We start from the raw sequence: 26,273 nt of genomic DNA, 5'->3' as shown, positions 1-26,273 counted from the left end.
TGAAAGCATGAGTAAATATGTGATTGTAATAACTGTTATTGATGACAAGATGTTGATGGTCACTTTGGTACCACCCTAAACCTTCCAGCTGGCTTGTTGAGTACTTATCATGTCTGCCAATATCACTTTACTACATACAACCAATTAACCAGTTATTGCCAATTATTGGTAGGCAATTAACTGGTGACAAAAATTTTGTAGGTGTACAGCACTAATTACGTGTAAGTTGTATCGGTGCACCAGACACTTGACTAGACGAGTATCCCCGCAACTACTACCCAAGGCATATCAAAAGTAACTACCACGAGCAAGACTTGATAAACTGGCTTCATTTTTAAAAGGTGAAAGTGGAGTTATATGGCTATCAAAATTGCTGTAATGGTGCTTGTCATGTTATAGCAATGCAGCCCTTTTCTAGGTAAGACACCACTACAGGGGTAGGGTAATACCAGGGCGGGGACAGGGATGTAGACCAAGAGGGGTAAAATGGGGACGGGATGATGAAAGCTGAGGACAGGGAAACAGAATGGCTACAGTCAGAACTCCCTACATGTAGAATAGCAGTGGAAGGACAAAGCCGGCTTAAGGATGGTTTCTGAGTGGTTTCCAGAAACTGGCCAGTCAAGATCGAGACACCCTATCACTCCAATAGAGCAGATCTTTCACTTCTTTTACAAATTTTTTTAAGGAAGCAGTCTATACTATACATATTGGATCATGCTATACAAACCTTAGTAATAGTGTGGGATGTCTTAAAATGTTACCATAGTGGATGCGGTCATTTCAGGATAATAATTGTGTCATAATATGAAACACATGATAAAGTGGTAGTTTACACTTTTTTGTACTAATTCCATACAATTTCAGAGTTATGGACTTTTCAGTTACCTAAACACCAGATGGTCCCCAGGGGTTATAACTGAGGTATATGTGTCAAGTATTATGGGCAACATGTTAAACTGTAGACAACAAAATTAACTTTAGTAGTTCCCACCTACACATATTTTTATCAATTTGCGTTTAGTTGTGGAACTCTATTCACTTTACATGTACTGTATAATACAGTGTTGGTCTCACACTTTGTGCAGCTGTATACATGACAGTTGACAGTTGCATGTTTCCAGGAAGTGCATGGTATTTTGACTAATCAGACATACCAGTATCCATGGTTACAAAGCCAAAATGGGTGTATAGTCATCGATTTTGATCACCAATTACTAAAATAACATAATTAACAAAGCTAAGTAGCTTTGGTAGCTTGTAACACTTACACTTACTAGAAGCTTTTTAGGATAAAATTTGACCTTCATTCCAGCCCTAGTGGTAAATTACAAATACCTTAGTAGTGATCTCATTAATATCAATAACAATTTTGAAGTTAACATGTGTATAGTATTATGTGTGCAGCCCAATGATATGGATGACTTACCATATTACGTAACAACTTTGAAGGGATGTAATATTGGCAGATTTTGTGTACATAGTTTTCTGCGAATTGTCATCCGACCTCAAATATCAAGATTAGCTCTATGATATATAATAAGTTACTTGAGTAAGAAACTAGTGACCCTCAAAATGAAAATATTACCGAGTTAGCAAAAATAGGTATGTGGGCACATAAAATTTGTCTAATTTTTCAAACTTTCATGGATCGTAACTTTGATAATGTTAAGCTGTTGCTATTAAATTTTTAGCACTTAATACTCATTTATAATGCAAGTTATAGAATGCAGATATTCTATTCCAATACTGAGATATGGCTCATTGTATATTTTGGGCCCACATGTCCTATTTTCGCAGTCCCGGTTTAATATTGAATGTGTGAAAATTAATTTACTTTGAAATTTTGTTCATACACATACAGTGTTCAAACTACGTAACTGAATGTGTACATGTCTGATTTTTATTGTTAGCTCATGTGCATACATATATCAAAACACAGAGTAGTGCCATTGTGCTGCCTTACAAGATAACCATTGAAAATTAGATATTCACCTTATTTGGACTACTGTTGACTACATTTGTATGATGAAACATTTTAGTGTATCACCATGGTTACTTAGAACAAATAATAACAGGTACATAGTACAAAGTTACTTGTTAGGTTAGTAGCGTACACAGTTTTATGTTCACTTTCCTAAAGGACTCTTGTTGGGAAAGAATTTGTAATCAGCTAAATTAGGCGTGAAGAGTATAGAAAAGTTTTAATGAAATAATTCTTTTCCCAAATGTCACACATTCCACAATTTGGTGATAAAATTCTACAAATAATAGTTTTGTTGATGTTGAGTTCCATGTAAGTACTTGTTGTGTATGAGCTCCAAAGATAATGTGAATGATATTATAGTTGGAGCTTGTGTAACTAACTTGTGACTCAATTCTGACATTTTGCTGGCTCTTACAATGGAACCTCCCTTACCCAAACCTCTGTTATCTGGGTATCTCTGTGGCTTGTAGTCTATTGACTATGGGTTAGATGAAAACACAAGGAGGGAGCCTAAAGTTGTTTTTTACCTGTTTGGTGGCTTATTTATTTTATTTCATGTGGTCTTTTACAAAGAGGTGCATGGTCTTTGTAATAATACTGTCTGTAAGAGGTGGCCAGTAGACAAGGATTTACTAGATTTCACCATTTCCACTTTGCATTTCCATAATTCCATTTCTGTTTTAATTTTCTCTGTTTCCAATTGCCCGAGTAAGCACCCCTTTAAATGTTTGGATTTTTTGGCCTTGTTTACACACAATTTGCATTTATAAGTGGCAAAGGAATTCTTGATACAGTGGTCCCTCAATTATCTGACCGTCAATTTTCCATTATCTAAACTGGGAAGGTGACTGTTCTATTAGAGTATTTTGTTTAAAATGTGTGTTCTGTTAGAGTAATTGAACAGGGCTCTGTAGATACACCAAATTTAACACTTCCAACTATTCACTACATCATATGTTAATAATAGTAGCTAACTGACTAAATGGTAAACTACCTCACAATATACAATTGTGATTGTTCTATTAGAGTGGTCGTGTGTGTTTTAGATATACAATGTATTTTGAGTATGATGACATAACATTGCGTTTTGTGTTATTACAGGATGGATTGACTCCATTGCACAGAGCTGCAGAAAGTGGCAGTGTTGCGAGCATTGAGTTTTTGTTAAACAAAGGAGCAAAGCTTGATCACAGTGACAATGTAAGTATATTGTCAAATATTTAAAGTGTATATGGTACAACCACATGTGTACAGTGTATACTGTATACATATGGGATAAAAATTTACAATACATGAATGACACACACCATAAACATGTGTATATATAATGTTCCCTCATTAAGACAGCTTCTTACTATCTTTCTATTTGTGAACGTAGTTTTCCGTGAAATTGTCATCCGGCCTCAAAAATTAACAAATATCAAGATTAGCTCTATGATATATAATAGATTGCTTGAGTAAGAAACAAGTGACCCTTGAAATGAAAATATGACTGGGCAAAATAGATCATGTATATAGGCACCTAAATTTTTCATACTTTCATGGATCATAACTTTTGATAACATTAAGCTGTTGGTATGAAGGTTTCAACACTTATTACTCATTTAATTGGCTTTATAATGCAAGTTATGGAATGCAGATATTCTATTCCAGAACTAAGATAAGACCCGTTGTGTGACTGGGTATAGTTTGTGCCAACATGCCATATTTTTGCAGGCCCAGTTTAATTTAATATTAAATACAGTGGAACGTATCTAAGCCGGTCACTTCGGACCAAGATTTCTTGTCTTTAATAGGCAGGAAGCTGCTTTAGACAAATGGACAACACTTCAAAGTGTTTTCTATGTCACTGATTTAATTAGTGGTTGTATGGTTAAGTGAGATTTGGGTTTTACCTTCATCAGCCATACCAGCACTTGACCAAGCTAGCCATTGAACCAAGCAAGCCAGCTGCTCGATGCATATTACAGTTACCCCAACCATGTTCCACATTCACAACTAGCTAGCCATCAGTGAAACTACTGGTGTTGTGGAATTTACAGCAAGCATATTTGCTTTCATCTGCTTGTCAGCACTGTCACCATTAGACCATCAACACACTTCAGCTGTGCTATTGCACCTGTTTGCAACTTTTGTCCCTTCATGGCCAGTTGTAACTTAGTGGCCAGTTGTAATAATGCTTGTTGCTTTATCTCCAGTTGTCATATAGCTTGTCGCTTTGTGGCCAGTTGTTATAAAGCTTATCACTTCATGGTCAGTTGTAATACAGTTTGTCGTGTTGTAATAAAGCTTGTCACTTCATGGCCAGTTGTAATACAGTTTGTTGTGTTGTAATAAAGCTTGTCACTTCATCTCCAGTTGTTATAAAGCTTGTTGCTTCTGTTGTTTTTTAGTAGGTTGAAGCTTGGTTTGGCACCTTGGCAGGCATTAATTAGTGACCAAACCGTGCCCTCGGGTTGTCAACCTTACTAAAAAACCTCCAGTGGGTATCTGTCATACACTTAAAAGTTCCTATTTAACTGAATTTTCTGCTAACTTACTGATGCCTTGCCAAGCAAGGGGTGACTATAACAGGCGGCCATAGGATATTTACCAACCAATTAGCAAGATAAGCACTCATTTCCTTGTTTGGTCTGACATTTGTCAGGTCGGGTAAGGTCAGGTGTACACTGGTTTTCTTTGTCCTTGCAACAGTGTTCGTAAAGCAATTTCACGCATGCGTACGTGACAGTGAGTTTACAGGGCAAATATGGCATCTGATACAACTACCAGCAGAGGAAATAGTCGTTGAATCATCGTTGTTACAGCAGCTTTTTCATTATTCATACCATTATCTCGGCTTATAGTTGCACTAGATGCCATGTTTGCCCTGTACACTCACTAACAGGTATGCATGGTTGGAATCGCCTCACGAATACTGTTGCAAGAACAAAGAAAACCTGTGTAGGCTGTGGTTCTCACCTGCATAGTTATTCTAGTAGACATAAAACAATGTTTTGTTGCTAAGAGATTTACAAACCAGGTGGGGGCACTGTACACCTTAGTGTAAACAAGTATTTTGAGGTAAATAATGTTGTTGGCTGATTGGCTGGCAGGGATGTCAAATCAACCATAAGCTAGTCTGATATTTGTCAGATCAACATTGAAAAAAGTTATAATCACCCCTGATAACCCAACTATGGTTATGCTACGGGTTTGATTTCTGACATAGAAATGTTCCTTAGTTTTTGAAATTAGCAGCAATTATAGTGCACGTATCATATACTTATGTATGTATACCTTTGTCCTCCATTTTCTTTCTCCAGTCTAGATTCACGGTAACGCGTAGTATAGCTGGCAGTCACAAGAACTGTCCATGATTTCTGTAGTTACTGGATTGATTGCAGAGTTGCTCCTCGTTTGTTTGTAACACTTTATAACGAGTAGAGTATACTTGAAAAAAGGAAAATGGTTAATGTTTTTACTTCCCAGAATTGATAGTTGGAGGCACACATTTAATCACAACTTCTGTAGTGGCTGGATTGATTGCAGAAGTGCTTCTTGTACCAGTCTTCATTTGTAATGCTGTATAACAAGTGGAACAAAGCTGATAATGAAAAAGTGGCAATAACGCTTTCCAGTAATTGATAGTCATGGTGTGCATTATGTCTGGCCAGTGCCATTCTTTCCTTTTGGTGCAGTATGCATTTTTGCTAAATAGATATAAAAACTAAAAATTTTATTAGGGATCAAATAAATTCAAATGTATACAAATTCTTCATTTATCCGAACTTTTGAATTATCTGAATGCACTCCAGGCCCAACAAGTTCAGATAGTAGAGGGACCACTGTACATACAGTACATCTCAGTGACCATGAATGGAATGTGATCAGCTAAAAGCTGTATTTACAGTTTAGTACTCCCAGCAAAATATACGTTAACAATTAAGTTAATTGTGGCAGTACTGTTACCCAACCATGCAGGTTGTAACATGGGCATGAGGGCTTTGCCTGATATGTATGCTCGAGAGCCGCAGGCTCAAGGGCATACAAATCAAGCAAAGCCCAAATTCCCCCTGTTACAGCTAATATTTAACACTTATCAGGCTGATAGCCCAAACAGTGCAATCAATCACCTAAGCCAATATGAGTGCAGCTACTGGATGTATTATATATGCATACCTAAAATTTTCGATTATGGGTCAGCAGCTAGTACATTCTGGTTACATTCGGTTACGATGAACGGACATATCCTAGAGATATCATGGAGAATTTCGGTTGTGCGAGTTTAATGTTTTAATCAGTGCTATTGAATCATTTATGGAAAAAGTATGGAGTTCACTAAAGGCCTAGATAGGTAAGCTTGCTTGTAGAGTAGTTACTCCATGCAGATTGAGTGGTAGCTTCATGATGGGGGCATGTCCATATTTGAAAACATGCCGAAACAATCTGTGAAGAAGCTATAGCTTTAGTTCTCACCTTAGTCCAATGTTTTTCAACTAGGAGGATGGCAATGATAACAAAATACTCTCTGTCTGAGTGGTTTTCATGGTGAAATCTACAATACCAACAACTGTCCGGGCGTTGTAATTGTTCCACTGTTGCATGAAGATAGCCAGGTACTAAGCACCAGTATTTTCAGTCCATTGTTGGCATGTTGATGCATGGGCCTGGTACGTCTAGGAAAATAGTGGATTCAATAAAGATTTGAGTCACTGTGTCCTATTACGGAAAAACAAAGTGAGATCAGGGATTTTTAAAAGTAGTAAAACAAGGGAATAAAAAATAGTACAGTGAAACCTCTATAATCCGACGCTAATTGGGATAAGAAAATTGCTTCGGATAAGCAAGGATGTCAGATTATTGTGGTACACTGAAACCTCTCTAATCCGACACCTTTGTAATCCCTATGATCTGACATTGTTTTGTATACCTAAAAGACTTTTTCTATATAATACTACCTCAATAATCCGACATCCTTGCTAATCCAACACAATTTTCTTATTCTAATGAGCATCGGATTATAGAGGTTTCACTGTAGTATTACATAGAAAAGGTGTTTTTGGTATACAAAACAATGTCAAATTATATAGAGGTATTCTGGATCACAGAGGTGTCAGATTCCAGATGTTTCAGTGTAACTAGGGAGGTTGCTTATTCCTGCAGCAGATATACTAGTAGACATTAAATAACCCTAAACTTTAGTCTATAACCATGACTAAAGGTCCACTAGTGTCTGCAGGCATAGTCAACCTTCCTTGTTTTAGCTTGCTACCACTTTTTCCCTTGTTTCACCACTTTTTTTCTTTTATCCCTAATCCAACTTAAATTTCCTAATTTGCTTTTTAAACCAGGCGCACGCCCACAGCCGGCCGAAGGCCGGCTGTGGGCGTGCGCCTGGTTTACTGAAATTGTTTTCGTAAAAGTGTGTGTGTGTACCTATCTACCTATCTACCTATGTTTGTCCGTACGCACCCACGTGATCAAAATCATTTAATAACGATAAAAGCAGCTTTTACGTAAGAAGTAAAAGTGAAATGAAGTCTGTATTAAACTTCTGCACAGGTGAACTTTGCTCTGAGGTGGTTTCTTTTCGGCGTACTGAAATACGGGTGTGGTGACTTTCCTCAGACTACCTTCCCCTTGAGGTTTTCAGGCATTTAGCAACTGAAAAACAACGGTGCAGGCCTCGTACACTGCCAAGAATAGCCTATCGCTTCGAGTTGAAAGGGGGCGTATCCCTTACGTACGCGAACGAAAATGAAGAGCAGCTTTGAGGCTTTGTCGAGAGAATTTGTGGGAAAAACACGTTAGTCACACTATAAAACAGTTTAGAAGATAGTTTTGTGCGTAATATGTTGGTTAAAGCGGTTTATTTAACAAACGCTTCCTTAGCAGTGCATAGCAACGTAATTGAACGAATTACGAATATTTCATGACTTATGAAATACGAGAAATAGCTAATTATATTATTGCACAACCCAAACTACCCTATCGTAAAGTAGTAATACATAGTTGGTTAATTCATAGTAGTATATACTGTCTATAGTTATTCCAGATGAGTTAGCTAGCTGCATGGCGCCTGGTTTTTAGAAGTAGCACAACATCAACTTGTTCCTTCTACTTTTTTGCTTACTTTTTATAACACAATTATGACAAATGAAATGGATGGGGAAGTGGCCAATAAACTTTGCTTTCAGCTTTGCTTTACCCATTACACAGTGTTGCAAACGAAGAACAGTACAAGAAGTATCTCTGCAACCAATCCAGGCACTAAGAAAACATAAGCGATAAGCATAATAGTCAACACAGCCACAGGGAAGCCACACTGTGTTATCACAAATCAACACCTTGCATTGTTAACAAAAAGAAGTGGAACACAAAGGAGGACAATGACAAGCGTGTATTGTACGTATGTACTGCAGTTGGTGAAAAGGCACATCTCGAGATGAAATGACATCAAACAGCCTTATACATTGTCGAGTTATGCTTGGCTAAAGGCATCAGTCAGTAAGCATAAAATTCTGTTAAATAGAAAATTTTAAAATTTCATAGAAACTTTTGGGTTGGTCATTTTTGGGCTTTGTGTCTAACCAATGATGCCAAGAATGAAAATTTTTAGCTGGAAAAGCCCATTTCTTCATGATCTGGAAAATCCTGGTAATGACAATGGAAAATGACAATGGACTGGAAATCCTGTTAACTGGTTGTAATCATGTGCAAATCTTTACCCTTTAATTATCCTATACCTGTAGATTGTAATTGATTGATTTATACATTGTTATATGGTTTTAAGACAAATGTACAGGAAGTAAATATGCAAGTGTACCAAGGAGCTTTAAAGCAGCTGGAACCCTGGCAAGGCAAACACACACACACACACAGAAAAAAAATGAAAGAAAAGCACTTACACAAATATACCGTGCCAGAAATAACAGTCGGCCATCGGCCATATTCCAAGCAAAATCACATTTTGACCAACTATTTGGAGGCTTGTTCGGTAAAATGTCCGACAAGCAGCAAGACACAGTTAGTAAAAGCTCACACAATTAAAAATCAATCAAGCTATAATGGACCTCACGACTGATCAACGTCCCAGCATAGATAATATCCATATATGTGACTGAATTTGACAAAACAAGGCTTCGACGCACGAAGCTTTGTTAGGAGATATGGCGATTTTAAGGAATCATTGTGTAATAACTTCCCAGTGCCTACAGCTGTGCAAACAAAATTTGCACCAATTGTTCATCTGTTCACTAGCTATCACTGAGTGGGTGTATACATTTCTGATACCCAAAATTTGCCCTGTTTTGAGCAGCTTTTTTTCGAGCGGGTAATAATATCACAGGTAGTAGTAATAGGGTGGGAGGTGGTCTTAATATACGGGTATAAAATGAAGTAAGAAGACGATTGGAATTCAGAGGCCAAGTTTGGGCTCTCCGTGGCCCTCAAATTACTCCAAATTGACTGAGAACACTATTGGCGAGCTCTCTGTGAAGTCCCAGCTCACTACACACCATTGTCACAAAGCCATGGCCATTTAATGGTGCCAATCTCACACTCATGGCTTTGACAGGGTCGGAAGAAAGCTGCTACAGAAACCAGACTTGCCAGTGCTGAAGGAAGTACAGTGTGAAATATGATAGTGTATTAGACCAGCAATCCATTTCTGGTAAAATCGTAAGTTTGATTTTGTGTGTGTGGAAGCCTTGTTATGTGAAATCCGGTCACATATTATCTATGGTCCCAGCAATGATGTTACTCATAGGATGTTACCATGTGGGGACTTGTTCTAATACTTTGGTGCAGACATTGGTGTATTTAAACTTAAGTTGCTTTGTGAAAGACTTCGGAAGAGTGGAAGCATTTTAGACTATCTACATTTCAGGACATTCGAATCTGCTGAGCAAATGGATTTAAAGCGACTTGTGTCTAGTTTTTGGTGGGATCCAGTTAAGCCAGATTGGCCAGGATTTTAAAAACTTACCACCAAGACCATCTGTTAGGGCTATTCATTAGCTATCAGCAGAGCTATAGTTTATTTCTTTCTATCTTATTTGCAGGAAGCTGTGATCGGAACTGTGCGAGCATGTCACCACCTCTACTCTCGGACACGAGCTATCAGCTGGTTCTCGTACATGGTTATACCAAATTGTATGAAAATTATTGTGGTCATGCTTTACACATAGCCTATCTGAACCTCCAATTGTGAGCTAAAAAGCTTTAATGGTTAGCTAACTAAAGCGAATTAAAGTTTTCACAAGAAAATTAGTATTCTCATTTTTCTCGGATAATAGCCAATGCTTGTTACACCAAATAATTTATCCACTTCCTACTGACACCATCTGATAAAGCTGTTCATTGGCTATCAGCAGAGCCATAGTTTATTTCTTTCCATCACCTTTATGGATAGTTATGATCTGAAATATGCGAGTATGTAATTACCTCTATTCTCAGACACATTGTTCTGTGCTGTCTGATTGAATCTTGGCTCCAGCTATTTCTGGTGCAAATGTTGTACTTTTCATTGATTTAAACTATTTTAAATATCATTTAATGTAGTTTGTTGTCACAGTGACAAACTAAATTTAACAGGCTGGCTTCCATTGGGTGAGTTGTCAACATGTAACACCAAGTGTGACCATCTGCACATCATAATTAAATTCCACAATCCTAACATAGTAACAGGTCAGGCTTTGCTCATCATTATTATTACTGTCACGTTATGATTGTTCGGTGCTTTACCAGGATCACTGAACCATATTCCTCAGGCAGTAGTGGACCTAAGCTTGTGAAGCTAACAATATCAAAATTTGAGTGATGATCCCTGTGCACATGAGACTGATCCACAGATCTGCTGGATAGCTACAACATGAAACCAGCTAAGTTACATTATACTATATCTCTATTAGTAGCTAGTTGGTAGATTATGTTTGACGGCATTAAGACACACGAACACTAGCTAGCTACTATGATTGTACGTGGCACAGATGAAGCATAACAACAAAGAATCCATGCGACCCACGTTCACAGGTGTAGGCCGCCTCCCAAAGACTGTATGGACTACAGTGGATTTCAGGTTGCTTGGGATGTGGTTTGCACACGTGAGTCGCGATAGTGAAAGGAGCTTGGTTGAAAGGAAATAGCTCTTGTAATCGGGCAATCACAAGTGCGAGTTGTTCAGGTGTGTCCGCGGGCAGCCTAAGATCAACTGTATCGGGTTTGTTAGGCAATCATGGGTTACAGCCCATTCATTGGGTAGCTCGCAGCCACTTATCTACTCAACGCTACTTGATGATGGCGTTTCACTTTCAACCACAAGCCCATTGCAGTTAAGGTTGCCTGTACGTCGCCTGTGTTGTAACCTAAAAACCGTACTAATAACCACTCCTCAGGCTTCTACTACATCTCCCACACACGAACACACAAATCAATTAAGGTAAGTAGCCTACCACAATGGCACATTATTTTGTAAAATTGTTACATAGTTAGTTCAGCTTTGTTACATCAAGAACACCAGGTTCCGCAAAAAGTTAATGGCATCCATAGCTTAGAGTGCCATGCCCTCATGCAAAAAAGGAAAATATACCTTTGTAACTTAATGCTGCAGCCCAGCTCCTTCATGAGCCATCTCCCTCGATTATGGGCTACAGCTAGACATACGTGAAGCCATGCCCATTTGACACCACGTGTGTAGCAGCCAGTAGATATGCACAATACTGTACCTGTTGCTTTCAGGGAGCCACACCCACTACTCAAGAATTATAAATCAGTCATAGTCTGATACTCTTATGACTGGCCAGCTTACTTCATGAGCAATGCCCACTTGTGAGACTGTTTGTAGGGATGTGTGGAGCCATACTAGCTGGTGATTCCAAAGGTTGTAGGCATGTGGAAAGCCATGCTTTGCTTTAGACACTGACCCGGTTTGATGCTGCCCAGCAGTTGTTAGCTGCCACGTGTAGTTAAATGCCTATAGAACACAGTGGTGTAACGAAGTGTGTAATATAATACCTATGTGATGATAGGCATGGCTGGACACCAGTTTAATTACATATGATAAGGCCGAGCATTTTGCAGCAAAATTGGGCTACACTGCTACAATTAAACTGTTTCTAAAATAAACAACAACAAAAAATGATAAAACCACAACAACCAGGACTTACCACTAGTGCAAATTAATTCCCATATCCTAATGCATCTTCACCATAAATGTTGACTGTATTGACAAAACTATTGAAAAGTTATTCTAATATACTGTACATTATATTGCCCAGATTATTCCAATTGTCCTGTTCACAATTATCATCACTCATGGTTATGGTACTTTGCTGTACAGGTTCTCCTTATCTGATTCACTCCACCAGGGGCATAGTTATAGGATTCCCCAGGCACAAGGTCCCATGCAAGGTGAAAAGAGGGCCCATATCTGTGGACTACTTGTAACACATTTGCAAAAAGTGAAAGTGCACACATACATTTAGCTAGCAATTAAAATGCTATTAATGCAGTTTATTAAACTTAGATGTCAACATTACTGCAGGAACTATGAAACTTGAAACTTAGCAGTAAAGGACTGACTCATCTCTGGAATCGCCATTCCAACCCAGCATTGATTTTCTTTATCTTGCATACAGCTCCATAGCTGCACTTTGTATCCATCATTCAGGGAGCTTAAATTGATCCTCCTTAGTGCCGCCTCCAGTATGACACGTATGGGACTCACTACTCCCGCTCTGGCCTGGGAAGTGACAGTGAGAATTCCTGTTTTCATCAGACTACCATTAAGGGATTAAAATATATACATAAATTCTCCATCTTACGAGGAGCCCAGTGAGATTTTACATGATGGCAAGTGGTTAACCAGTGCTGTTTTACCCAATTCCACTTGTAATAATACTTATATTGCACATTCAACATTCTTCACCATTGTGCATTAATAGCTAACAATTAATATGCATATCTACAGTTAACATTGCTCCCTACCCATTGGATCACATACCATGGTGCATGTATAATTGTCACTGTCATGATGTCAATTTATCATAATCATAGTTGCTTGTCACCTATAGTACACACGTTCGTTGTACAGGCAATCCATTACTACATCTATTTCTCATTGTGCATAGTCACATTAGAACTGCCTCCCAAGTTTAACCTGGATCGCACATTTAGAATCTCTTACCGCATTCATGTGCATTTATCGTTCCCATCAATACTGCAGATGGCCAACTGATTATTGCATCACTACAGAGATTGTTGAAATGTAGTGGTTGAACACTTGTTAACCAAAATTATGAATATTATATTTCATTACCCTCATTGTACTGCCATTCCATTATCCGCTACATCGCTGTTTGGTGTTTAACTGAACTGCTGCCTCAAAGTACCTAATTCAAGCTTTACTGCCTTTATTTTGTGTTTTCTCCTTGCAATCGAGGTGGGATGCAAAAGTTACTGGCCATGCCATTGGGTTATACATCAAAACTGTGTGTGTTACCATTGAGGATGTATCTGTACACATTGTCATGGCCATTCATAGTTTGTGGTGTCTGTGTTACAAAACATGACTGTTGTGAGTGTACATACTTGTGGTGTTTTAAATGTAGTATTAGTTGCGTATGAATGTTGTGCTTGCTGCAGCCATGTTTGTTGCTGTCTGTAATTTGTGGTTTTGGTGTTACAGAATACGTCTGTCGTTAATGTTGTTGTGGGCATGCCTTTTGTGAACTAATTTTATATTCTTTGTGTATGAATGGCGTGCTTGTTGTGGTCAATGTTGCGTTACAAACAATTGTTGTGTATGTGCGGCTGTTGTGTATAAATGTTACATTTGTTGTGACCAATACTTGTTGCATTCAATGTTTGTTGAGTATGAGTGTATGAATGTTGCAATCAAAGTTTGTTGCATATGAACGTCTGTTGTGTATGGATGTTGCGTTTGTTGCGATCAATGTTTGCTGCATATGAATGTCAGTTATGTATGACTGTTGAGTTTGTTGTGACCGATATTTGTTGCGACAGATATTTGTTGCGACTGACATTTGTTGCGATTAATGTTCGTTGTGTATCAATATTCAGTTTGTTGCTGCATTTGAGTATCTGTTTTGAATGAATGTTCAGTTTGTTGGGACCGATATTGTTTTTTTGTTTGTTGTGTATGAATGTCTGTTTTGTATGAAGGTTACGTTTGTTGCGATCAATGTTTGTTGCGATCAATGTTTGTTGCGATCAATGTTTGCTATGTACGTATATATGTCTGTTGCATATGAATGTTGAGTTTGTTGCGACTGACAATTGATGAGTACACATGTTGTGCTTGCTACGGCTTGTGTTGTTGCTGTGTGTTCACAATTTGTGGTGTTACATGTCTATTGAGAATTTTTTTGTGGCTACAGTGTACTAATGTAGCATTTGTTGTGTATGAATGTCATGCTTGGTGTGACTGATGTTTTGCTAGTCTGTTGTGTATGAATGTTTCATTTGTTTGAGACCGAGATTTAGTGCAATTGATATTGCTGTGTCTAAATGCTTGCACAGTGAAGGTAGTGCTAGTTGTGACTGTTGTTCTGGCAGGATGAATGACTGTTGTGTATGAACACTCATTTTTTCATTGTTATGTAACTGTATAACAATGATAACACACAGTACTCATCTCATAGTTAATGTTAATTGTTCGTTATTATGTGGTTCATATGCACAAGCTATTCTATGCCTTTCATACACTCTCATTGGGTATTATTGATAGTCAATTACCCATTATATGCTATTTGCATTACAAGTAATGATGTTGTCTCACTATATGGTATTGGTTGACATGTCGCAGCATAGGTGCACTGTATAACATGTTGTTGCATATATACACTGTATAATAATATGCTAGTTGCAGATAATTACTGCGTAATGCTAGTTATCATATTAATTGATGTATTATATCTGTGCTTGTATCATATTTTATAGTTGTAACATGGACATGAGTGATTTGCCAGAAATATATGCCCAAAGTCCAAGGGCGCAGCCCGAGGACTGCGTGCATACATTTCTGGTAAATCACGAGTGCCCATGTTACAGCTAATATGTAACACTTCAGTTAAGGGTGATAGCCTTAATGCCAATACGAGTGGAATCACTGGATTCGTTATATATGCATGCCTGAAAGATTGGATTATGGATAGGCAGCAAGTAACGTTGTAGCTACGATTGTTATAATAAACAGCCATACTTGCTTTGATGAAAGTGGCTTGTTCTTTTAGAAGTGCAACCACTTTCCCAGGATACATTTCAACGTACACCGGTGTACAGTTAGATGTCTCCCTGTGTTGAGGTATACATGGCAAATGTATCCTCTGGAATTCCTTTGATCTGAGGTGTGAAAGTGTTACATACATTTATGTACTTAAGTTACTGTACATTTTTGTCAATTTTCGTCTAACGGTTTACAATTGCTTTGGGGGAAATTGGGTGCAAATTGCTGAATAATTAAACTTAATAGCTGCCTAGTCCAAGGCTGTGTGGTGTTATCACCAAATGTAAACCATCATTAAATTTAATGTGTCACAACTGAATGTGCCAATACGTGTTACAATTGTATGTTTGCAGTGTGGTTGCTGAATGTTGCTGCTGCTGGGTTGACATAAGTAATACTGGATGTATTATGTAAAGTTTGCTGTGACAGTGATAACACATACACATTGCCTATTTGGGCTGGTGTATCATACCTCAGTTTCCCTACCTCCCCCAAAGAGTTGTATGTATATGTATGTGTGTCTGTATAACTGGTCTGTAAAGTGATGTGTTGTTGTAATATGTCGTGGTTGCACGCAGTAATGTTATAGAGCTTGGTGTGGTGGAAGGGCAGTTTGTGTAGGAAAGCATGCAGTAATGTGTTGTGTTATGTTTGTATGTGCGGGGAGTGTTGGTGGTAAGTCTTTAAAGTATTTGATGTGGGATTACTGACTGATGTCCGACATTACTTGAATTTTGTCTGAGAATATATGATTTCGAGCAACAACTTTGATGTGGTCTAGCACAACAATCAAATAAGAGTTTTGGCTCAAACTTTGAGGTATAGTTAGGCTACATGCAAGGTATGTCCACACCAATTTTAATATGATTCCATTTAGCAGTTTACGAGAACGAGTGTCCAAGTATACAGCTGCAGATGACCTCCCTTGTTTTTTATAATGATTCTATTAAAATATAAATTTTCTAATTTTTCCTGTACACTTGTAGAAACTACTTAAGAATGCTTTACATGACTAGTGTAGTTCTAAAGGTATAGTTGAGAAATCAACCATAGCATAACTAAATGAGGGAACCAACAAAATTTGGAAGACAAACTTTGCACTGTGTAAAGTTGATATTTTACCTGTCCCCTGCTATGGGACTGAATTCACTTTGCTGGTCATCTCAGAATGGATCACAGATATTAGGAAATCAGGCATATAGTAGTTTTTTCTGGTTTTGTTATTTAGTTATACAAAAAATAACTGATAACTGGATTAACTGGCTGGTTATTTGGTTTACCCAGTAAGGTTTCACAACACTAGGCTATGGGCTTGAGCTTTTCACTATTCGACGTCACTTCAGCCCTATGGTTGGCATACCTCAATATGTAGAGTGTATGCTTCATGGACTTACCTGTGTCCTCCTTTGTGTTCCATTTATATTTTCTGACAGTGCGAAACTGTCGATTCATGGTAGCGTTGCATGATGGCTTCCCTACATTTGACAGGAGTTGTCCGAGTTTTCCGTTGCAATGCAGAAGTCCTACTCCTAGTGTTCTTTGTTTGTAACTCTTTGTAACAGGCTGAACAGAGCTGAAAATGGGCTTTGCTATTTCAGTAGTTGATAGTTGGGGTGTATGTCCAATAAGCCTGGCAGTGTTCCTTCCGTTTTAATGTGATGTGTGCAAGTTCAGCAGTCATAATAAAGTAAACAAACAAGTATACTGAAGATTAAAAGGATCATAGAAATAAAAAGCAGTGAAACAAGGGAGGTCATATACACGTACTAGTGACATTGAATGTGAACGTTGAGTACTGATTTGCATGGATACATGGACATTTTTTTGCTGTTTCCTCTTTCCCACTTTCCTATCATCTCAGTTCTTTGTTTCGAACACTGGGCCCACCAATATACTGTAGAACTGTTCACTACTCAGCCACCCAATGACAGTGAGGCACTGGTCACATAGAAGGAAGGCAATTGTTTCTATAGAATCAATTCTTTTACAGATGCTTTTGAGGTAAAAAAGTGGTAAGAACTTTTGTCAAAAGTCAAGTTTCCTTCAGTGAAATGAATTTTCCCTATGTGATCAAACTTAGCTAAGTACTGCTACAATATTTTACAATAGCTCTAGCACTTTGGTCTGTATCATAGTGTGAACATACAGTGTATATATTACTACTGTAATGTGTTTAACTTGAGACAAGTAGGCTAGCACCACAAAGTACCCTATTAACCTCAGTGTTTACTTCTGGTATAAACAGTGGGCCTGCACAGGAACTAAGCAACAATATGGGACCTGCTGACGTCAGCTGGGATCAAACTTTTCTTGGAATATACTTCACAGTGTCTCTAGATTCTATACTTGCACTAGATACTGCAAGTCACAGTTTGTGGTCTTGTATGACCAAACAACTTTTCTCCAGTTGTAGTGTCCCACAAATGTTTATGTCAATTAGAAATGCTCCTGTGAAAAGGATCTGTAGCTGACCACTCGTGAGCCTAATAGTCTATTCTGTTACCTATATGTAGCTACTAAAGTTCAGAAATAATGTGCAAGCAAAGGAAATGCAATAGTTTTAGTGAAGTGATCACTACATACAAGTTATACAAGCAGCTCAACAAACGAGACTTCATGCTTCATGTAGCATACAAAGGCAATGACTTGTTAGAATGTAGTACCGAGCTGTTGATTGATATCCCCAGTTGCTGGAGGTGTAGGCACTTATAATTTCTCATTGATTTAGGCATCCTGTGAGGTACTGTGACAGAGAAAGAGTAATCTGGCTAAGTGAGACTAACCAATGTGACGTGTTTAATGTATATGAATTCCAAAAAAATTTTAATTCCCACAGGTCTCTGTGTCCTTGGTTCCCAGGTCCACTTGTTAGACATGTACTAACCTCAGAGTTTACCTTGGGCATTGCTTGTGGTCACCACTAACCAAACATACTGGCATGTAATTTAATTAAAATGTCCATACTATTTAATTATGGCTTGACAATTAGTGTAGTATGTCAGCAATAGCCCATTTTCACACAAGGGCTAAGGAATGTGGTGGTTAATAATTGTGATTGTGCAACATCCGGTGTCCTTTAAAATGTATTGAAGCCTATTGGAGTGAGTTAAGAAATCTTCATGGGAGCCTAAACTGTACCGTTTATTCTCATTCCGACAACGAAATTGTAATCTTCAGGTTGTTAGCATCACGATGGTATATAGTTTGTGAAGATTCGCTGTGTTGTATAGCGGGAAGAAGCGACTTTAGCATGGCAGAAGACTCTAGTGACTTTGTTTTCAGCATCTAGAAAGTGTACTTAGTGAGATAAACTTTGTTACTACGTTTGTACAAGGCTGGGTACAACGCTATGCAAAATTTTATTGCAGAATTAGGCGATCTTTCATCGCTGTGATTCTATCAATACTAGGCGATTATTTCACCCGTTACAGTATGTTTATGGCCATGTTTTGTTGCCTAACGATCCTCTATACTTGTAAGACTAAAAATACCTTGTTTTAGGTAAGATACATCCTTTAAAACTTAAGGTATCACTACCATTTGACACAAGACTGCTGATTTCTCGATCACAACACAGTGTATCTTTCCAATTTTCACATCGTTGTAGTATAGTGGCTGCTATAAAAGTACGCTAAGAATAAACAGTATGGTTTGGGCTGCCGTGAAGTGTAAAGGTCTTAGTCCCATAGGTTTGAATACATTTTAAGGCCTCCCAAAGGACACCTGATGTTGTGCAACGTGTAATAAATTAGTATTCAGTACCATACCGTGAATACTTTAGCTTGCATGGAAATGGACTATTTTCTGTTGTCCAACAGTTATTTCTCACACTGAGTTCAGTTCTAGTCTGCACACATTGGAACTGTATATTTGCAGAGTATATAGTATGTTCACGTTGAGCTGAATCCTCAAAAACATTTAATAACTCATGGATGCAATTACACATGATCTTGAAATTTGGCTCATTTGTAGTACTGCTTGATCCACTAAAAATATTTCAAAATCTTGTTGTTCAAATGTTTGACATAATATTTACAGCCAATCAAAATTTTCACAATACATTTCCTATGGAGAAGCCATATAAGTACAGTATCCATTAGAGCCCTTTCCCGAACTTGTAATGGAGCCAAACCGTACATGTCTGTTGTTGACACCTTTGCTGTTACCAATAATCATCTGGTTGGCAGAAATGTTAACTCTATTGAGAAAAAATCCACTTTTAATTTTTAGCTGTTTTTCAGGGTTCAGCTCAACATGAACATACTATAGTTTAAATATAAATGATATGAATGGTAGTTTTGATCGCTTGGAAGTTATAACCTAAAAATGTTATATACTCATGGCCATTTCAGGATAACTGTGTGATTGTGTTAAACACATGATTGAAGTGGTAGTTCATGCATTTCTGTATTCTACACACTGTTTTAGAGTTATGGACTTTTCAGTTACCTAAACACCAGATGGTCCCCAGGGGTTATAACTGAGGTATACATGTCAAGTATTATGGGCAACATGTTAAACTATAGACAACAAAATTAACTTTAGTAGTTCTCACCTACACAGATTGCATCAATTTATGTTTAGTTGTGGAAACTCTATTCAATTAACATGCAAACTCGGTTGGCTCTTGTTCACATTGCTGCAGCTGACACGAGCTCAATAGTGTGCACACTGAATAATAATAAGTGTACAGTAAGCTATTATTTATTTAAGTGCTTAATAAAAGTGCTAGAACTTTAGTGACAAATTTGTAGAACCAGCTGAAATGCCTGTAAGATTTTCTGCATTTTTTAAAGCTAGTGGGTTCCTCTTTTGCCAGGAATACTAACAGTGGAACCGAAACAGAGTCTACTAGAAGCACAGTGTGCATTGTAGCCATACTATGGAATGTTTAGTGCATGGAAAACACTGGCTGATTATTATTATCACAAGCTTCACAAGTGTCGCAAGGTGCATTTGACATTGATAAGCTCCTGCTATTACTATTATTAGTCACTCTCCCGCTAGAGATCCACAAAGAAGACTACTGAAAGCCTGTGTAGCAGGGATTCAGAAACACATTACTAAAGCTCTGTGGAATGTAAACAAAAAACCAGACCAGGTAGTAACTTGATCCACAAGTCCTACGAAAACAAAGTATTATTGTTAACCTGAGTTGACTGTACTGGAATATGTTGAGTGCCCTCCTGAAACATTGCTTCCTACTATACTACATAGCAGCGTTGAAACCGGGTCGGGTCATCCGGGTCACATTTTCTCTGGGTCATCCGGGTCTGACCCGGTTTACAATTTATCCGGGTCTGACCCGGATTGGATCACGTGAGAAACGAAATTGTTTGTTTGACAACGTGGAAACTTCTAAACGCTATCGCGTAGCTCTTTCGTGAGCCACGCCCACTTATCGCATTACCAACATACGCGAGGGTAGCTATTGTCAGTAGGTGAAGACTTTTTTTTTTTTTTTTTTTGGTCTTCAACCTACAGATCATAGATATTAGAGTACAGATAGGCTGAAGTTGCAATATTTACTCAACATGAATCGAATGCTCAAAATGTAGACTCGTTCGCTCGCTCGAGACTAGCCGAAACACGTCTCGGCTTTAATTAATCCGGGTCACATCCGGGTCAAATCCGGGTCAGTGGGTCATCCGGGTCAGCAGTAGTGACCCGGTTTCAACGTTGCTACATAGTATCGCAGGCCAACCCTTGCCTGCCCACCTTGTTGTCATTCCAGGCTGGCCTACATGGTGTAGCTGGACTTGACATGATCTGAAATTTATTTTGAACCTTACCCTGTTGTACCTAAGCTAGATGATAGTGTGAACGGGGTATTACCCAAACAATTACGTATATAACTGTAAAATGATTTTGATCGAGCTATACCCTACCACATACTGTATATGATTTATACTAAACTGGTTAACTCAAACGTAACTTAGAAGAGTTGGGTACAGATTTTAAGGTACCTGTAGTGTAGGGCTATGCAGTAATCATGATAAATTGATTTATGTTGTAAAAGATAAATATTTTGTGTCATTGTTTTTGTGACTGTATTCTCATCATAGTAGCATAAATTTGTGTATCTGATTTGTGTAAACACTGAAGATGATGGTATCCCTTGTTTACTGTTATGAGATCCCTACTAACTTCTTTATTCCTTACACTAATAATAAACATAGTGTTGTAGTTTTGATGAACTGTATGTTATAGTTAAACATCACATCCCAGTGTCTTCAAGGTATAAATGCTGAGTTGGAGGTGTTTGAGTGATGCAACATAGAAACCGAGGCGAGCTAAGATTTTTTTTGTATCATTCTAACACCTCCTACTAAACATAATTTATGCCTCGAAAACAGTGGTATATAGTGCCTAACTGTGTTAGAAAATGGTCAGATAGCAGTGAAAAGGACATTGTATTGTAACTATGCCTCGCACCATTGCTAGTGAAGAGTATACGAAAGGCTTCATGGAAAGCTCCGCTCAAAAATTTACCTTCTCCTCAAGGCTTAGCTGCTGAGATGACACTTTTACTGGTGATACACACTGCTTATCAACAAGTATTGCATCAATTTGAGTAAGAGAAATTAGTGACAGTACCTTTGACAGCATTGCATATAGTGCTGTGCACCAGTGTGCAAATTAACCAGTGTTGTATAGGTCAGCCAATAATCAGTTAAGAAATCTTTAAACTAGTTGACCCTCTCACCTCCACAACCGCCATATGGCGGTTTTGATTATAAATGCCCGTAGTATCACATTCTAAACGGTCTGTAACTTCAGTCGAGCATTTTAGTAGTCCCTGCGCTTATCCTGTAGTGGGCACACCCTTAAGTGAATGAGAACAGGTATAACCGGTCTCCTGTGCACTATTGTACGGTTAGATGATGCAATTGCGTACTTTTGGAATGTCCATAATAAGCATTGTAGATGATTCTTCGTCGTGATAATGGCACTACTAGTAAAGAGAAACAATAAGGAGAGGGATTATATAGGTTGGAGTGGCGTATTGCTACTTTTGTACGCCTCGAAACAGTAACCTCGTACCTGTATGCACATGCGCACTTGCTCAAATGCTGGAAAACCTGACTTAGAGATAATCGCTTCAACTGTAAACAGGTTAGTGATGTTTATTGTATTATTATAAACAGTGCTAGCCAGTGAAGTAGTGAAATTTCACGTTTGGTTTCACTTAGATCGATTTTCGTACTTTAAAGTTATATAATGGATTTGTGGTTGCTCTTGTATAAACAACAACTTCATAATCGAATTACCTGTTCTATAACAAGTAATTTGATATATAGTTTTATAGCAGTATATTGTATAGTGTGTAAGTTACAGCAGTTTAGAAACAGTAGATTGGAGCCTCTACAAATTTGGTGGTGAGGGGGATAAATTATTAAGAAACCTTTAAATCAGTTTTGCCCACCCACTTGGTAAACCATAAATTACCACTGCTGATAAGTGTTGACATCACAACATAACCTGAAAGCATGAGTAAATATGTGATTGTAATAACTGTTATTGATGACAAGATGTTGATGGTCACTTTGGTACCACCCTAAACCTTCCAGCTGGCTTGTTGAGTACATATCATGTCTGCCAATATCACTTTACTACATACAACTAATTAACCAGTTATTGCCAATTATTGGTAGGCAATTAACTGGTTACAAAAATTTTGTAGGTGTACTGCACTAATTACATGTAAGTTGTATTGGTGCACCAGACACTTGACTAGACAAGTATCCCCGCAACTACTACCCAAGGCATATCAAAAGTGACTACCACGAGCAAGACTTGATCAACTGGCTTCATTTTTAAAAAGTGAAAGTGGAGTTATATAGCTATCATAATTGCTGTAATAGTGCTTGTCATGTTATAGCAATGCAGCCCATTTTCTAGGTAAGACACCAATACAGGTGTAGGGTAATACCAGGGCAGGGACAGGGATGTAGACCAAGAGGGGTAAAATGGGGACGGGATGATGAAAGCTGAGGACAGGGAAACAGAAGGGCTACAGTCACAACTCCCTACATGTAGAATAGCAGTGGAAGGACAAAGCCGGCTTAAGGACAGTTTCTGAGTGGTTTCCAGAAACTGGCCAGTCAAGATCGAAACACCCTATCACTCCAATAGAGCAGATCTTTCACTTCTTTTACAAATTTTTTAAGGAAGCAGTCTATTCTATACATATTGGATGATGCTATACAAACCTTAGTAATAGTGTGGGATGTCTTAAAATGTTACCATAGTGGATGTGGCCATTTCAGGATATTAATTGTGTCATAATATGAAGAAACACATGATAAAGTGGTAGTTTACACTTTTCTGTATTAATTCCATACAATTTCAGAGTTATGGACTTTTCAGAGTTACCTAAATACCAGATGGTCCCCAGGGGTTGAGATAACTGAGGTATATGTGTCAAGTATTATGGGCAACATGTCAAACTGTAGACAACAAAATTAACTTTAGTAGTTCCCACGTACAGATATTTTTATCAATTTGCGTTTAGATGTGGAACTCTATTCACTTTACATGTACTGTATAATACAGTGTTGGTCTCACACTTTGTGCAGCTGTATACATGACAGTTGACAGTTGCATGTTTCCAGGAAGTGCATGGTATTTTGACTAATCAGACATACCAGTATCCATGGTTACAAAGCCAAAATGGGTGTATAGTCATCGATTTTGATCACCAATTACTAAAATAACATAATTAACAAAGCTAAGTAGCTTTGGTAGCTTGTAACACTTACACTTACAAGAAGCTTTGTAAGATAAAATTTGACCTTCATTCCAGACCTAGTGGTAAATTACAAATACCTTAGTAGTGATCTCATTAATATCAATAACAATTTTGAAGTTAACATGTGTATAGTATTATGTGTGCAGCCCAATGATATGGATGACTTACCATATTACGTAACAACTTTGAAGGGATGTAATATTGGTAGATTTTGTGTACATAGTTTTCCGCGTATTGTCATCCGGCCTCAAACATCAAGATTAGCTCTATGATATATAATAAGTTACTTGAGTAAGAAACTAGTGACCCTCAAAATGAAAATATTACCGAGCTAGCAAAAATAGGTATGTGGGCACATAAAATTTGTCTAATTTTTCAAACTTTCATGGATCATAACTTTGATAACGTTAAGCTGTTGCTATTAAATTTTTAGCTCTTATTACTCATTTATAATGCAAGTTATAGAATGTAGATATTCTATTCCAATACTGAGATATGGCTCATTGTATATTTTGGGCCCACATGCCCTATTTTCGCAGTCCCGGTTTAATATTGAATGTGTGAAAATTAATTTACTTTGAAATTTTGTTCATACACATACAGTGTTCAAACTACGTAACTGAATGTGTACATGTCTGATTTTTATTGTTAGCTCATGTGCATACATATATCAAAACACAGAGTAGTACCATTGTGCTGCCTTACAAGATAACCATTGAAAATTAGATATTCACCTTATTTGGACTACTGTTGACTACATTTGTATGATGAAACATTTTATTGTATCACCATGGTTACTTAGAACAAATAATAACAGGTACATATTACAAAGTTACTTGTTAGGTTAGTAGTGTACAGAGTTTTATGTTCACTTTCCTAAAGGACTCTTGTTGGGAAAGAATTTGTAATCAGCTAAATTAGGTGTGAAGAGTATAGAAAAGTTTTAATGAAATAGTTCTTTTCCCAAATGTCGCACATCACCCAATTTGGTGATAAAATTCTATAAATAATAGTTTTGTTGATGTTGAGTTCCATGTAAGCACTTGTTGTGTATGAGCTCCAAAGATAATGTGAATGATATTGTAGTTGGAGCTTGTGTAACTAACTTGTGACTCAATTCTGACATTTTACTGGCTCTTGCAATGGAACCTCCCTTACCCAAACCTCTGTTATCTGGGTACCTCTGTGGCTTGTAGTCTATTGACTATGGGTTAGATGAAAACACAAGGAGGGAGCCTAAAGTTGTTTTTTTACCTGTTTGGTGGCTTATTTATTTTATTTCATGTGGTCTTTTACAAAGAGGTGCATGGTCTTTGTAATAATATTGTCTGTAAGAGGTGGCCAGTAGACAAGGGTTTACTAGATTTCACCATTTCCACTTTGCATTTCCATAATTCCATTTCTGTTTTAATTTTCTCTGTTTCCAATTGCCCGAGTAAGGCACCCCTTTAAATGTTTGGATTTTTTGGCCTTGTTTACAGATAATTTGCATTTATAAGTGGCAAAGGAATTCTTGATACAGTGGTCCCTCAATTATCTGACCATCAATTTTCCATTATCTAAACTGGGAAGGTGACTGTTCTATTAGAGTATTTTGTTTAAAATGTGTGTTCTGTTAGAGTAATTGAACAGGGCTCTGTAGATACACCAAATTTAACACTTCCAACTATTCACTACATCATATGTTAATAATAGTAGCTAACTGACTAAATGGTAAACTACCTCACAATATACAATTGTGATTGTTCTATTAGAGTGGTCGTGTGTATTTTAGATATACAATGTATTTTGAGTATGATGACATAACAATGTGTTTTGTGTTATTACAGATTGGACAGACTGCATTGCACAGAGCTGCAGAAAGTGGCAGTGTTGCGAGCATTGAGTTTTTGTTAAACAAAGGAGCAAAGCTTGATCACAGTGACAATGTAAGTATATTGTCAAATATTTAAAGTGTATATGGTACAACCACATGTGTACAGTGTATACTGTATATATATGGGATAAAAATTTACAATGCATGAATGACACACACCATAATCATGTATACATGTAATGTTCCCTCATTAAGACAGCTTCTTACTATCTTTCTATTTGTGAATGTAGTTTTCCGTGAAATTGTCATTCGGCCTCAAAAATTAACAAATATCAAGATTAGCTCTATGATATATAATAGGTTGCTTGAGTAAGAAATAAGTGACCCTTGAAAAGAAAATATGACTGGGCAAAATAGGGCATGTATGTAGGTACATAAATTTTTTATACTTTCATGGATCATAACTTTTGATAACATTAAGCTATTGCTA

At 37.6% G+C, this 26,273-nt stretch overlaps 1 protein-coding gene across 2 annotated transcripts in view; it reads left to right on the top strand.

Annotated features, from left to right (window-relative positions):
* The window catches only part of LOC136260803 (uncharacterized), a 119,272-nt gene that overhangs the window by 31,598 nt on the left and 61,401 nt on the right, over window positions 1-26,273 (top strand). For both annotated transcript variants that reach the window (XM_066054672.1, XM_066054673.1), the window contains 2 exons: window positions 3,089-3,187; window positions 25,797-25,895. In XM_066054672.1, the coding sequence (XP_065910744.1) occupies window positions 3,089-3,187; window positions 25,797-25,895 (198 nt within the window). The remainder of the gene's footprint in view (window positions 1-3,088; window positions 3,188-25,796; window positions 25,896-26,273) is intronic.

Source organism: Dysidea avara, chromosome 7 (genome assembly GCF_963678975.1).
Source record: "Dysidea avara chromosome 7, odDysAvar1.4, whole genome shotgun sequence".
Taxonomy (NCBI): Eukaryota; Metazoa; Porifera; class Demospongiae; order Dictyoceratida; family Dysideidae; genus Dysidea; species Dysidea avara.
The sequence above is the reverse complement of the archived record's forward strand: the minus strand, read 5'-3'. Positions and strand labels throughout refer to the sequence as shown.